The sequence below is a fragment of the Ursus americanus genome, chromosome 2 (genome assembly GCF_024610735.1).
Source record: "Ursus americanus isolate L20-20 chromosome 2, mUrsAme1.1.p, whole genome shotgun sequence".
Taxonomy (NCBI): Eukaryota; Metazoa; Chordata; class Mammalia; order Carnivora; family Ursidae; genus Ursus; species Ursus americanus.
Window position 1 is genome coordinate 101,375,708 of NC_142128.1, and position 15,641 is coordinate 101,391,348.

Sequence of the window (15,641 nt, forward strand, 5' to 3'; positions counted from 1 at the left end):
GCGGGCAGAGACTACCAGTCCCGACTCCGCGCGAGTACGCGCGCCGGGCCGCCACGGGGTGGTGGCGCGCAAGGCATCGTGGGACTTGTAGTTTTACCCCCACCCCCCGCCTGAGAAGCACTTTGGAGGCGGGGAGATCCTGTTTTATGTAAATAACCCTCCCGTGCCAGGCGGGCTTCCATTCTCTCCCTTACCCTCCCCCCGCCTTCTCCTGCGAGAGTTTGAAAATTCCCGCGGAGCAGGCGCCTAGGCCGGAACACTCGCGAGAACTCAGGTATCCGCGCCGCGATCTCTTTTCCGGCCGCTGCCCTCCCTCCCCGCCCGCCCCTCCGCGCCCCGCCCCGCCCCACCCCTCCCAGGCTTATAAGTCTCGGTCGGTACCGTGGGGGTAATGCTTAGAGCAGGCCCGGCGCCCTCAGAGTGTAGGAGGCAGAGTTGTGGGGAGGAGGACCCGGAACCGCGGCGCGGGCAGCGGCGGCGTCGGAGTCACCCATCTGCGCGTCGGCCTGAAGCCGGCGGAGGCGTCCGCGGGGCTGTGGGTCTGCGGCGGCCGGCGAGGTCGCGGGCGGAGGCTGGAGGTGCGGCGGCGGCGTGCGCGCCGTGCCTGTGGCGGCCGTGTCTCCCGGGAGATGCTGTGACGGACCCGTGCGGGAGGAGCACGCGCGCGGCCTTGCGCCCCCTGCACTCGGCGGCCGGGGCGGTCGGCCGCCCGCCCTGCGCAGGTAGGGGAAGGGCGGGAGGGGCCGGGCCGGCGCGCGAGGGCGGGTCCGCGCTGCCTGGGCCGCAGGGCCACGGGCCTCCCCGCGCGGGGCCCGGGGGCCTGGGCGCGCGGCGCGGGGGCGGGCGGCCGGGCTCGCGGCGCCGGGCCGGGCCGGCGGGCGGACGCGGTTGGCGGCGGGGGCGGCGCGCCCAGGGGGGCCCCCCGGGCAGCGGGTTACATAACCACCGACCGGCGGCACATGGCGGCGGAGAAGCGTTGCGGGATCCACCCCCCGCGCCTTCCGCGCCGCAGGCCCGGCCCGCACGCCGCGCAGGGCGGCCGGGCCCGCGGCGTGCCCTGGCCGCCGTGCTCCGGGGCTGTGGAGACCTTGGCCGGCCTGGCCCCGGGCGAGCCTGCCGGGCAGTGGAGCCGGTCTTCCGTCGGCGTGTGCTGCACATGCTCCTGGGCCTGGCTCGGGTGAGTCCCGGCCGCGGGAGGGGTCGGCCTCGGGATTGGAGAGTGCGGCGAATTGGTCAGCATGTCTTGGGGTGGCTATTAATTCGCCGTCCCTCCCGGGCCCCCCGGAATTTGAGGACGATCACTTTTGTTACTAGTTGACTGCTGGGCTGTGGGGGAGGTTAGTTTGTTCTCAGCGCCAACGAGGTGCATGCTGGTTGTTATCTTTTTTCAAATTGGCCGTTTGAGGAGTATTTGGAAGAACCTGGGCCCTTTAGGATAAAATATAGGCCCCTTGGAAACTTTAAACTTCAGTTTATTCTCAAAATATCCTAAAGAATGAGATTTTAAGAACCTTTCTTGAGCGTTGACCGACTGGGTCAGAGACCAGGGGATGACAAGCCCAGTTGAAGTTAATGCTGGAGGGATGCTCCAAGTGCGTTAAACGCTGTTGGAAGTGTGCATTCTTTCCATAACTGTAATTTTTGCTTCTGTTTTTCAATAACCTATCAAAGTATCACCAGGTCGCAAAACAGCCAAAATTATTTTAACATAGCTTTTTCAAAGATTGTTCTATAGCAATTTGGGGATGGACACATCTTGATTTAAGAGGAAACAGAACATTGTTCCTCTCTCTCCTGCTGACCATGAAAATTTTCAGCACCTCCTAATTGTTCTTCAGAACGAAGTCTGACTCTCCTAGGTTAGGTCAACAGTTTCCATAATAAGTCTCTTCTGCTGTCCAGACTCAGCTACTCACAAGTTATGCTTTGCCTATTCCAGATCCTCCCAATTCCTGGGCCCATTTTTCTTGAAGATGTACTTTGGTGTTCCTCTGCTCATGGCCTTCAACCTGGAGCTCCATCCCTGCTTTATTCAAGTTCCGAAATTTCACATCCTCCTCAGCTTAAATGCCATGTGTTCTAGTCGTTCTTCCATTTCCCTTTATCCCACATCATTTATACCACTATTATAGCATTTATTTGTGTCTGATATTCTAAGGGTTGATTATGTATCTCATTCTAGAAGGTAAACTCTTTGAGGTCAGGAAGTGGGTCATCTTAGTGCCCTAGCATTCCCTGCCCAGCACAATGTTTTAAAAGTGCTTGGAGATTAATAAATGTTTGAGTTAAGTTTGAAAGAGCAGCTACTAAAAGGCTGGAAGTTTCTGAGTCCACTGACAGCTTGCATGTACATCATAATTCTTAGTCTTTTTAAGAGTCACCAAAAAAGTAAAACTGCATACAAAATGTTTGTTCAGTGTTGTTACAATATAATTATTGAACAACTAGATGAGGTCTTATGTGCTGTGGTGGAATTCAGCTGCTTTTGAGGATGTGTGTATTTCCCGCAGAACTGATTTGTGGCATTCTGTGTTATAAAATCTTTCCTAGGAGTTTTGTGAATTTCGTTTTGCATCTTAGTACTGAGACAATATATATTTGAAAATAGGTTGGACCCCAAACTGGCCAGTATTGAGATTTTTCTTTCTAATAGACTTTATTTTTTAGAGCCATTTTAGGTTCACAGCAGAGTTGCGTGGTAGGTACGGAGAGCTCTAGTATACACTTTCCCCGCTCCCACTGGCGAATAGCACCCCCCCCCCCCCCCCCCCCCCCGTTATCAACATTCCCCACTAGAGTAGAACATTTGTTACAATTGTTGAACCTGCATGGACACATCATTATCACCAAAGTCCATGGTTTTCATTAGGGTTCAGCCTTGGTGGTGTACATTCTGTGGGTTTGGGCAGATGTGTAATGACTTCTATCTACCATTATAGTATTATGAGTACTTTCACTGACCTAGAAATCCTCTGTGCTCTGCCTGGTCATCCCTCGCTTACTGCTAACCCCTGGCAACCACTGATCTTACTGTCTCCATAGTTGTGCTTCTTCCAGAATTGTCATGTTGTTGGAATCATGCAGTATGTAACCTTTTCAAATTGCTTTTTTCACTTAGTAATAATTCTGATTCCTCCATGTCTGTTCATGGCTTGATAGTTCATTTCTTCATTAAAGTGTTTGTTTGTTTGTTTTAAGTAATCTCTATGCCCAGTGGCAGGACCCTGAGATCAAGAGTCACATGCTCTGCTGTCTGAGCCAGCCAGGGGCCCCCCTGCTCATTTCTTTTTAGAACTGAGTAAATATTACATTGCCTAGATGTTTTACCATTTATTTAGTCATTCACCTACAGAGGGACATGTTAGTTGTTTACAGATTTCAATAGTTATGAGGAAAAGCTGTGATAACATCTATGTGCAGTTTTTTTGTGTGGACATGTTTTCAGCTCCTTTGGGTAAATAGCAAGGAGTGTGATGGCTGGATCGTGTGGTTAAGAATATGTTTAGTTCTGAAAGAAACTGCCAAACTATCTTCCAGAGTGGCCGTACCATTTTGGACTCCCACCAGCAGTGAAGGAGAGTTCCTGTTGCTCCACATCCTCACCAGCATTTGGTGGTGTCAGTGTTCCGGATTTGGGCCATTCTAAAAGGTGTGCAGTGGTGTCTCATTGCTTTGATATGCGTTTCTCTGATGACATATGAAATGGAGCTTCTCATGGGGTTATTTGCTATCTGTGTATCTTCTTAGTAAGTGTTTGCTAAGGTCTTTGGCCATTTTTTAATTGAGTTGTTTGTTTTCTTGTTGGCTTTTAAAGAACTTTGAATTTTTAAAAATTGATTTTATTGTTTAACATGTCTATTTCTGTTCCCTGTTAGTATCTTTGCTGTCCTCATTTACCATGTTTTGGATCTATTAGTTGCAAGGCATTGTGACTGTGGAATTCACAGGAACAAGACATGATTTTTGCATTTTAGAAATTCATACTATAGGGGGGAAGACAGGCAAACACAAGTAACAAGTTTCAAAAATAGTATTTATGATTGCTAACCTAAAGGTGGAAAGGAGTGAGCTCAGAGATAAGATTAAGTGGGAAAGGATGGGTCTACCGAGGCCACACTGGGAATTTAGTCTTTGATGGATGGGGTTTTGGCAGATAGAGATGAAAGGGAAAGCAGCATAAAAGAGTGAAAGTGCTGGGCAGTAGCAGACTGATGATGGTTTTGAGAGACAGCTCTGTAGAGACAGTCTGGAGCTGCCATTCATTGCCTGAGGCTGAGGATGTTGCTTTGTATATGCAGTCGGGAATCACTGAAGGGTTTTGAGAAGGGAGTTACATAATCCATCTGTGTTTTATCAAGAAGATGAACGACATTTTTATTTCATTGGCAGCCAGCACAGTGTCCAGCTCTGCCTCCCTAGACCTTGAGAAGGAATTGAAACTTTCAGAGGTTGCTGATTTTGGCATGTCATAAAGGCTGGGACTCTGCTTAATTTTGTACAAAACTGAGCAGAGCTGCTTAATGTATATTTATGAACATACATGTCTATATGAGGTGTTCTTTCTAATAGTATAAATTTTCAGAAGTTCTTTGCAATGTGCTTAAAATGTTAAAATTCATACTGTAAATTGTGATTTGAAAGGTCTTGAAGCCAATTTTTGCCCTATGGATTCAAAGGCTAACTTACGAATTTGAAAAACTTTCTCTTTCATTCACTGAACACTTTTTTAAACTCTTTTGTGCCAGGCATCATGATAAGCTAAGAGCTGGAGAGATAGGTATTCACATTTTCTAGAAGCTTGGGTGTGACATGAAGACAGAGTAGAGGAGTACAGCATTACATGTACTAGTAATTGGTAGAACCTGGACCTAAAGCCATTTTAATTGAAAATTCGTGCCTTTTCTAGTACTCTGGATAGAACCTGCAATTATTGTTCAACTTACTGTTTCTCAGACACCAAGAGCTTTAAGAAATTATTTTTCTACTTGAAACAGGCATCAGTTTGAGAACAGTGCTCTAATTCCAGTGGAACTAAAGAGGGGGTGGTAAATTCCTTTAGTTACGTAGAAGCTAAGTCTAATTAACTTGTAGGACCAAGAAGTGAATTATAATTGTTATCCTAATCCAAAGAAACAATTGAACAAAGAGGGGAGATGGGAATATGAAGATAGAGGAGCACTTAGGAGGAAGCTGTGGTTTCAGCATTTCATTTTTGTGCATCGAACATTATGATAAGTATTTAGTAGTGGTTGAATGAATTAGGAAATAGACTCAGAATTGATAGGATTATCCATTGAATGTGAGAGGTTAAACAGGATCACTAAGGAAGTTAGCAGCTTCAAGGATTCAAAATTCTAGAGTCTTTAAATTTAATTTCTAGGTCTCTAAGGATAGCACTAACTTAACATGGTTATAATGTTAACCTTTTGTGGAAATGCTGGTCACAGGACACGTGAACTTGGGGTTGCTATAAAGAAGCAACTCTTGGGTGTGCTTGGATACATGGTGTTGAAGTGGCTGCAGACTGTCTTGTTTCCGGCCTGAAGTGGAAGGCGTCAGCTAGAGTAGAAGCGCCAGAACTTTGGAGATGTGTGGCTGCACCCTGGATGTACCTGTACAGAAGACTGTCTGTGTTAGGGACTTGTGACTGGGCCCAGCAGAGAGAAAATTATGGATCAATTTAGGACAAGTACTTTTACAGAGAAGTTGGACTGCAAGTGTGCCTGAGAGCCAGATAGCGGGCCCCTCCCCAAGAAGACCAGCACAACCTGCCCCCAACTGCATACACCACATTTACTGACCATAGAGTGCTACAGAGCTTCAGCTCCAGTGGAAACAGCATCAGGTCTCTTAACAAGCAGAGCAGAGCACACCTTGTTAAAACTCGCCCCACTGGCCAAGGTCCAAACACTGCCCACTGCGGGCAAGCAGAAACCCTGCAGAGGACTGACCTGAGGGAAAGAGCAGGCAAAACACAGCAGCACAGTGCACGCAGCATACAGCAGGACAGTGCCTCAAGTGCCAGGCCCTGGATGGTATATGACCTCTTCTGAATAAAATCATTACTCTCAGAAAGAGGAAACATAACAGGCCTTCCTCAGACACTGAAGACATAGACTTAGACAGAATGCCAATATGGAGGAATTCATCCCAAGAGAAAGAACAAGAAAAGGTCACGGCCATAGATCCAATCCAAACAGATAGAAGCAATATGCCTGAGCTGGAATTTAAAGCAACAATCATAAGGATACTACCTGGGCTTGAGAAAAGCATTTAAGACACCAGAGAGTCCTTTACTGCAGAGATGAAAGAGCTAAAAACTATTCAGGCCGAAATGAAAAATGGAGTAACTGAGATTTGAAACTGACTGAATATAATTACAAGGATGGAAGATACAGAGGAACGAATAAATGACACAGAAGATAAAATGATGGAAAATAATGAAACTGAAAAGAACAGGAAAAGGAAAAATATTAGATCATGAATGTAGACTTAGGGAACTAGTGACTCCATAAAGCATCATAGGAGTCTGAGAAGAAGAAGAGAGGGCAAAGGGGGCAGAAGGTTTATTTGAGGAAATTATAGCTGAAAACTTTCCTAACTGGGGAAGGAAACAGACATCCAAATCCAGGAGGCACAGAGAGGCACTCCCATCAGAATCGAGAAAAGCAGGCCAATGCCAAGGCATATTGTAGTTAAATTTGCAAAATATAAAGAAAAAGCTCTAAAAGCAGCAAGAGAAAAGATGCCCCTAACTTCCAAGGGGAGACATAACAGGTTAGCAGCAGACCTCACCACAGAAACTTGGCAGGCCAGAAGAGTGGCATGGTATGTTCAACCTGCTGAATGGGAAAAATGGACGACCAGGAATACTCGATGCAGCAAGGCTGTCATTCAGAATAGGAGAGCTAAGGAATTTCCCAGACAAGAAATACTAAAGGAGTTCTGACCACTGAAGCAGCCCTGCAGCGGACTCCTTGAGTTGGAAAGAAAAACCAAAAGCAGCAAAGACTAAAAAGGAGCAGAAAATCTCCAGGAACAAAGACTTAACAAGCAATACAATGACACTAAATTCATATCTATCAATGATTTCTCGAATGTAAGTGGACTAAATACTCCAGTGAAAGGACACAGGGCATCAGAATGGATATAAACACAAGACTCATCTATATGCTGCCTCCAAGAGACTCACTTTAGACCTAAGACACCTGCAGATTGAAAGTGAGGGGATGTGGAACCATTTATCATTGTTAATGGACATGAAAAGAAAGCCAGAGTAGCCATCTTCCTATCAGACAAACTAGATTTCTAACCAAAGATGGTAAGAAGAGGTGAAGAAGGGCACTGTATCTTAGTGAAGGGGTCTGTCCAACAAGAAGATCTAACAATTGTCAATATTTATGCCCCCAACTTGGGAGCACCCAGATATTTAAAACAATTCACAACAAACATAAAGGAACTCGATAAAAATACAATAATAGTGGGGGCTTTAACAACCCACTTACAGCAATGGACAGATCTTCAAAGCAGAAAATCAACAAGGAAACAATGGCTCTGAATGACACACTGGACCAGATGGACTTAGCAGATATATTCAGAACATTTCATCCTAAAGCAGCAGAATACATATTCTTTTCGAGTGCACATGGGACATTTTCCAGAGTAGATCACATGCTAGGTCACAAATCAGGCCTCAACAAGTACAAAAAGATTGAGATCAGGGGCGCCTGGCTAGCTCAGTCGGTTAAGCATCCGACTTTTGATTTCAGCTCAGGTCTTGATCTCAGGGTCTTGAGATCGAGCCCTGTGCTGGGCATGGAGCCTCCTTAAGATTCTCTCTCACTTTCCCTCTGCCCCTCCACCCCCACATGTGCTCTCCCTTCCCCCCACCTTTCTTTAAAAAAAAAAAAAGAAAAGATGTTTGTGATCATACCATGGGTATTGTCCATCACAGCGCTTTGTCTTTTTTTCCTTTTTTTTTTTTTTTTTTTTAAGTAGGCTCTACGCCCAACATGGGGTTTAAACTCACGACCCTGAGATCAAGAGGCACACCGACTGAGCCAGCCAGGCGCCTCTCCAATCACAGCACTAAGAAACTTGAAGAAAACCACAAGAAAAAAACTGGAGAGACCACAAATACATGGAGGTTAAAGAACATCTTACTAAAGAATGAATGGGTCAACCAGGAAATTAAAGAAGAAATTAAAAAATATATGGATAACAGTGTATTTGGAACCTCTTAACACTTGAAAACATAAAAGGGTGGTTTAGCCCACAGTCCATTCGGCTCTGGGTTCTGTTTCTGATGAGTTAATGCAACAGATACTCATTTGTTGAATTTATTTTGACATAAGGTAACAGAACAGTGATCAAAATCTACCCACTGGTAAATTCAAGGTAGCATATGTTTCACAAAACTTTCTACTTCCTTTTATTTTAGGAGGTTTTACCCCAGACGTGGGGCTACAACTTTATGACCCCCAGATCAAGAGTCACATATTCTACTGATTGAGCCAGCCAGGTGCCCTTACTTCCTTTTGTTTTAGATTAATTGTGGATTTATAAATTTTACCTTTAAGGTTTTCCCTCAAATTAGGCTGCTCTTTTACAATTTAAAAATTCTCATATTTTGGAATTTAGTGATTAAGTTAGATGGCTCTGTGCACCCTCTGAGATCATGATTCTTGTCCTTTGAGTTTTCTCTTTCTAGACCATTGAGTACCCCCCTGCCCTGAAAGTTTTTATTTCCATATGTCAGTTTTCATCTTCAACGTCATTATCTTTTGGGGTTAGCCATTGAAGCAGGTTTTTCCCCCCTCAGAAAACAGTGTTGTATGCTGGGCTTCTGAGAACGATAGTAGCAGGGATAGAAAGATGAGGCAGGGTGCCCGAAACTATAGGACAGACATGGTGTCAGTTTTACCAGAAGATTTAAAGTCTAATTAATGCCCAGTACGTAGAAGTTGCTTCATAGATTATAGCTTCCTTCCCCCCACCACTCATTTTGGGGTGGGGGTTGCCTTCAGATCTTTATCCATCTATAATTTCCCATTTCTGAGGAGGAGTTTTTTTTCTTCCCAGCAGGGATGGCTAAATTATCTCAGGACATTATTAAAAGTTTGTAATTTTCCATCTGGTATCATTTTCACAGCGATTTGAAATGTTATTTCTGTTGTAAGTGAAATAGTTCAGACTCTGTTTTCTTGCTCTCATTGATCTATTTCTCTATGTTGATTTTTTTTTTAATCTTCTCAAAGAACTGGCTTTTTGTTTCATTGATTTTTTTTTTTTAAAAGATTTTATTTATTTATTTGACAGAGATAGAGACAGCCAGCGAGAGAGGGAACACAAGCAGGGGGAGTGGGAGAGGAAGAAGCAGGCTCATAGTGGAGGAGCCTGATGTGGGGCTCGATCCCATAACGCCGGGATCACGCCCTGAGCCGAAGGCAGACGCTTAACCGCTGTGCCACCCAGGCGCCCCTCATTGATTATTTTTAACTATGATTTTTCTGTTTCTTTAAATTCAGTTCTTTTATTCCTTTCTTCTGTTGATGCTGGGTTTAATTTGTTTCTTTTCTAGTTTCTGAAGGCGGAAGTTTAAGTTACTGATATGAGATCTTATGGGTGTTTAGTGCTGTGAATTTTCCTCTAAGCACTGTTTAAGCTGTGTCACACAAATTTTGGTGTATCATGTTTTCATTTTCATTCAGTTCAAAATACTCTTCTTCCTGAAGCAACTTCTTTAACATTCCTTGTAGAGCATATCTGCTGGTGACCATCTTTTTCAGCTCTTGTATGTCTGAAAGGTCTTTGTTTTGCCTTCATTTTAAGTGATGTTTTCATAGGGTATAGAATTCTTTTAGACAGCTTTTTTTTTCTTTCATAACTTAAAATATATTGTTTGACCGTATTCTGGTTTGCATCGTTTTCCACGAGAAGTCTCTTGTCATTCTTTTTCCTCTTTGCAATGTGATACTTTTATGATTTTCTCTTTGTCCCTTGCATATGATGTCTTTTGCTCCAATTTCAGCGTATGTCAGCTGCTGAAGCGAGCACGAGTATGGTGTCCTCTGGTGGTGTTTCTTCGTTTCCTGTGCTTGAGGTTTATTGGCCTTTTTGGATTTGTGGGTTTGTAGTTTAATCAAATTTGGAAAATTTTGGCCATTAGTTGTTAAATATTTTTGTCTTTTTTTTTTTTTTTTTTGACATTGCTGTTTTATATTAGGGCACTTGATATTGTCCCGTAGCTCATTGGTACTCTGTTCTTTTTCCTTTCTGCCTCAGCCTTTTTTCTCTTTGTGCTTTGTTTTAGAGAGTTTCTACTGTGGGTGTTTAGGTTCAGTAATACTTTCTGTGTCTACGAATCCCATTCAGTATTTCTCATCTCTAGAAGTTTGAGTTGGTCTTTTTTATATTTTCTGAGTCTTTCCTTAACATGCTTATCCTTTCCTCTGTCTTCTTGGACATAGGGATTGTAGCTATAATAACTGATTTAATGTCCTCATCTCGTAATTCTAACTTCTGTGTCATTTCTAAGTCTGTTTCTATTGGTTGGGGTTTTTTTTTTCCTTATTATGGGTCATATTTTTTCCCTTCTTTTGCATGCCTGGCAATTTTTGATTGGATGCCAGATACTGTGAATTTTACTGTCTTTTATTACTGAATATTTTTGCATTCGTTTACATATTCTTGAGCCTTGTTCTGGGGTGCAGCTAAGTTATTTGGAAACAGTTTGATTCTTTTGAAACTTGCTTTTTCAGACAAGACCAGAATGACCTTTAGAAAAGGGATAATTTGGGGGCACCTGGGTGGCTCAGTTGGTTAAGTATCTGCCTTTGGCTCAGGTCATGATCCTGGGGTCCTGGGATGGAGCCCTGTATCAGGCTCCCTGCTCAGCAGGGAGTCAGCTTCTCTCTCTGCCTCTCCCTCTGGCTTGTGCTCTCTCTCTTTTGCTTTCTCTCTCTCTCAAATTAAATAAAATCTTAAGGGTTAATTTTTTCCCCCACCACTGAAGCAATCAATACCTTTCTGAGTACTCTACTCAGTGCCGCATGTATTATGAGGTTTTTCCATTCTGGAGCTATTCCTGGCCTTGTGTAAGCTTTGGGGATTGTTTCTCCTCTGTTTTTCCAGTGATTCATTCCTTGGCTTCTCGTAGTTTCCTTCCATGCTTACATGGATCATATGAAGGTCCAGGGGACCCCACTGCAGATATCTGCAGCTCTTTTTGTATCTCAGACCTTCTATCTGATCACTATTGTACCTGAAGCCTTCCATCTACAGTCCTTTAGAACTCCCTTTAAGGGAGAGTTTATTTGTGGTAATCTCTGTTTTTGTTGTTTTCTAAAAATGTGTTTCATATTTAAGGATAATTCCAGTGATATATAATTATATGTTGACAGCAATTTTTGCTTAGAATTTTGAAGATATTCCAGACTTCTGGCTTCCACTGTTGTTGAAAAGTCATTTCTTTTTATTTATTCTGCCTAGGATTCAGTGTTCTTCCTGATTCCAGAGAATTGGTCTGTCTCTACAGATCTGGGAAATATCTTTTAGAATATTGATTCTTCTTTTTTTTTTAAATAGATTTTATTTATTTGTCAGAGCATGCATGCACAAGCGGGGGTAGCGGCAGGCAGAGGGCGAAGCATGCTCCCCACGGAGCAAGAAGCCCGATGTGGGACTCGATCCCAGGACCCTGGAATCATGACCTGAGCCAAAGGCAGATGCTTCATGGACTGAGCCACCCAGGTGCCCCTAGAATATTGCATCTTCCTTACTATTTAGTGTTATATTTTGAGGGATTCTGAATAAACATGTTAGATCTTCTCCCTCTCTTTCCTGTAATTTTTTTTCCCCCTTAGATTTTGTTTTTAAGTAATCTTACACCCAGTGCAGGGTTTGAACTCACAACCCTGACATCAAGAGTCAGATAGATGCTCCAGTGACTGAGCCAGTCGGGCACCCCTCTTGGCTGAAACTTTCAACTACTGTTTCATTGTCTCTCGGTCCTACATTCTGGAAGAGTTTGGGGTTCTGTTTCTCTTTCCGGTATGCTGCATTTCCTATTTTTTGAGTTTCTTGACTTTAGGTACAAGAGAGCTCTTTGTTGAGTGGAGACAAAAGAATGTTTCTAAGTTAAAAAGACTCATGATGCAGTGAATACCTGTCTACTCACCATCAAGGTTTAGAAGGAGGACATTACCATTACCTTGGAGTCCTTCTGTATTCCTCTCCATTCCAGCCCCTTTCCCTCTTCTCAGAGTAACTATTACGGTTTTTGTGTTTATTGTTTCCTTGCTTTATTCACAGTTTCGCTACTTATGTTTGTGTTTTTAAATAGTATTTTCTTAGTTTCACAGCCTTTTAAATTTTATGTACTCATTCTGCAGGTATCTTTTGCTTCTTTTATTATTTAGTGATGTACTCTGATATCTGTCATATTGTTGCATATGCTGCGATTCTCGTTACTCCACAGAGGTTTTTTTCCCTGTTGAGTTCTAAACTTAATTTTTCATTCCAGAAGTTCTGTTATTTTTTTAATCTACTTGACCATTTTTCATTGTAATTTTAAAAGTTTCTTCCTCGTTAGTAAGTTAGATCTTTGATTTCTTTACCATATTAAACATATTTTCTGTTCTCTGATCATTTTCGATATCTGAAATCTTTGATAGCTTGATTCTGCTGGCTGCCGATCCTAATATCCTTGTGACAGTTTGTTCTTTGACTGAGAGTCGTTTTCTTTGGAATTTCATCTCTGAGAACTCTTGGAGATTCCAGAGAATATTTGGCGGTATCTGCATTGTGTGGAGCATTACCAACCTGAGAGTAATTTATAAAACATTCTTCCCTGAGTCTTGTCAGACAACATCGCTTGATTTCTGGCCACCACGTTGTGTGAAGGGAAATATTCTTTTTCTGAGTAGACAGTTCTAGCCATGGTCAAAATGGGCAGCATGATTGCTGCCGGTCCTGCGCAATGGGTGCTTCTCTCACTGATTTTTATGCTGATGGGACGGCCTTTTGGAGTTGAATGGCATGGGGAGGAGGCTCTTCTTAGCTTGCCTTGGCTCTGTTAGTCCCTAACTTTTTCTTCTGCCTCTGTGGATCTCAAGCGTCTCAAAACAAAGTCAGAGTCACCAGCACTGGATTTGGTAGCCAACCCTCGAGGCCCGAGCCATCTTAGAGGTTTCCAGAATTCCTGCTGTCTCTTCATGTTTGGCTTTATCAGTTCTTTCAAAAACAGTATTTTAACCATCATTTTTGATTGTTTACAATAAAAGGGTCATTCTGGGAATCTAATCTTCTATATATTGGAAGTGAAAGATAAATTTTGATTTTTTTTTCCTTCTATCCAGTTGAAGACACGTCCCAGACTTGATTCCTGAGATTCCTGTGTGTTTGGACATTTTTTTATGGGCTTTCTCCCCTTTTACTGCAGCAGTAGTTTTTCTAAAATGCATCGGTTCTTCCTATTTGTGTGTGAAGTGTTCTTTGAGAGTAGGTCAGGCAATAAGATTAATTGCATTGAATCAGTTTTTAAACACTCTAGGGAATCATGTATGTCCTTAGGACATCAGGCTTAATAAATCTACATTCTCCTAAGACTGTTGGGAAACATTTTTTAAGGAGGAAATACTTCAGACCCTGAAACACATAAAGTGGGTTTTATAATCAGATTTTAGTTTTAGCTTATTTACTTTAGTGTGGTGGCTTTTTCTTTTTTTCTTTGGCTAGGGATAATCAAGTATATCATAGTACAAATATATCATAATAATGTTATCTTTTAAAAATACTTACAGTGAAAGTATGCGAGGCTTAACAGCAAAAGTGACTAGTGGTCTTCTGCCCTTGCCAGAAGTGAGTCTTCAGGCCCTCGAAGACGAAGTCACAGTGGAATCTGTGCTTCATGGAAAGATTGCTGCAGGTACAATAATGTTGCTGAAAACTTACTGATTTGATTGACTTGTAAGCTAATAATGAGCAGGTATTGTAATTTCCTTTAACGTGGGAGAAAAACCAATACTTAGTTATGGTGGTCTTATAAATATAAAACATCTGCATCTACTTAGTAATGCCATCTGTGTACTCTCGAACACATTTTCAGTGAATCTTGGGTTGGTTATTGTTCATTTTTCTTATTAAAAATACTGTATACTTTGTATCTTTTAGTGTTGGATATTTCTATTTAGAAAGTATAAATAATATGCAGCTGTTAGTTTCTTTTTTTTCTTTTTTTTTTTTGAGAGAGAGAGAGTGCACGTGCTTGCGCCAGCAAGCCGGGAGTGGGGGGAGGGAGGAGCAGAGAGAGGGAAAGAGAGAATCTAGAGCCGGCTCCGCGCCTAGCGCAGAGCCTGATGCAGGGCTCCATCTCACCACCCTGGGATCATGACCAAGCTGAAATCAAGAGTTGGATGCTCAACCAACTGAGCCACCCAGGCGCCCCTGTTATTTCTTTCTAATCAGTAAGTTTTATTGGTGATGAGTTTAAATTAGAATCTAAATAGTCATTATGAGTAGAAAATTCTGATTGTAGGGCCCTGGGTAATACAAAATATTCAGAAAGTCTTGTTTCTTAATTCCACTAATCTGAACAAGATTTTAATATATAGTTTGATTATATATTAATTACATATTATATAATGGTTTTATAAACAAAACCATACCAGAGTAGCCATTGAATTGTGGATTTCAGTTTAGTGAAAGATCTTGCAGGAGACTTTTCTGAAAATGAATTTCACAGCTATCTGTCCTAGCAGGTAGACAGCAAAATGTATCAGTCATTTAGTTACAGTGCTCCCCTCTTGAATAGTAAAAGTAGTAACAGTGCTTACTATCTGCCAGGCACTGTAACAACTTCTCATTGAGGTATTAGACCCTTATTGTTTTGTGTGGCTAGGAATCAGATATCCCAGTTACACAGATAGCAAGTGGTAAAAGTGGTCTTTGAATCCCGTGTGCCGTGCTATTTCCTTTAACTAGGCAGCCTTCCTTAGCTACAGCGTAGTTTATCCAACTGTGTACTTAGATGCACGGTAGACATCACAAGTTGAAAAGTTACCACCATTCGTCTAGCCACTCAAGGGAAAATTCGAGTCTATTCTTGATTCTTGTTTTACTCACCTCCCCATATCTTATTAATACATCAATAAGCAAATCCTTTTAGTTCTGTCTCTAAGATGAATCTCCAGTCAATCCACTTCTCTTTATTCACGGTCACTGACCAGGCAGAGGGTATTCTCTCCCCACGTGGACCCTGTGCTCCCCTTGTCCATTTCCTGCTTAACAGCTAGAGTAACATTTAAAAACATAAATCAGATTGCTTAAAAACCTTCAGTTACTTTATATTTTGTACATAATAAAATCCAAACATGACAAGTAAGGAGTCAGAAAGGGCTCTGGTATTTCCTATTGTTACACTAGTTATGTCTTCTCAGAGTTTGAACTCTTTGGGGATAGAATCATGTGTTCCATTGTATGAGCCCTTCCAGAGCACCTGGCTTATTGTTGAGGTATGACACAGTGAAAGCGAATTTTGAAGTTAGACTCATGATGTACTTCTGGCTCTGGTATTTGTAGCCATACCTTTCTTTCTTTCTTTTTTTTTTTTTTAAAGATTTTACTTATTTATTAGAGCACAA

At 42.5% G+C, this 15,641-nt stretch overlaps 1 protein-coding gene across 7 annotated transcripts in view; it reads left to right on the plus strand.

Annotated features, from left to right (window-relative positions):
* The first annotated feature begins 347 nt into the window (after positions 1–347).
* AHCTF1 (AT-hook containing transcription factor 1) overlaps positions 348–15,641 on the plus strand; it is a 77,230-nt gene continuing 61,936 nt past the window's right edge. For 3 of the 7 annotated variants that reach the window (XM_087859506.1, XM_087859511.1, XM_087859508.1), the window contains exons 1-3: positions 348–722; positions 3,538–3,649; positions 13,803–13,927. In XM_087859506.1, the coding sequence (XP_087715632.1) occupies positions 392–722; positions 3,538–3,649; positions 13,803–13,927 (568 nt within the window). In that variant the 5' untranslated portion in view covers positions 348–391. Of the gene's footprint in view, positions 723–1,085; positions 1,178–3,537; positions 3,650–7,998; positions 8,147–13,802; positions 13,928–15,641 lie in introns of those variants that run through there. The other 4 variants (XM_087859517.1, XM_045796353.2, XM_045796408.2 and 1 more) reach the window with 4 other exon arrangements.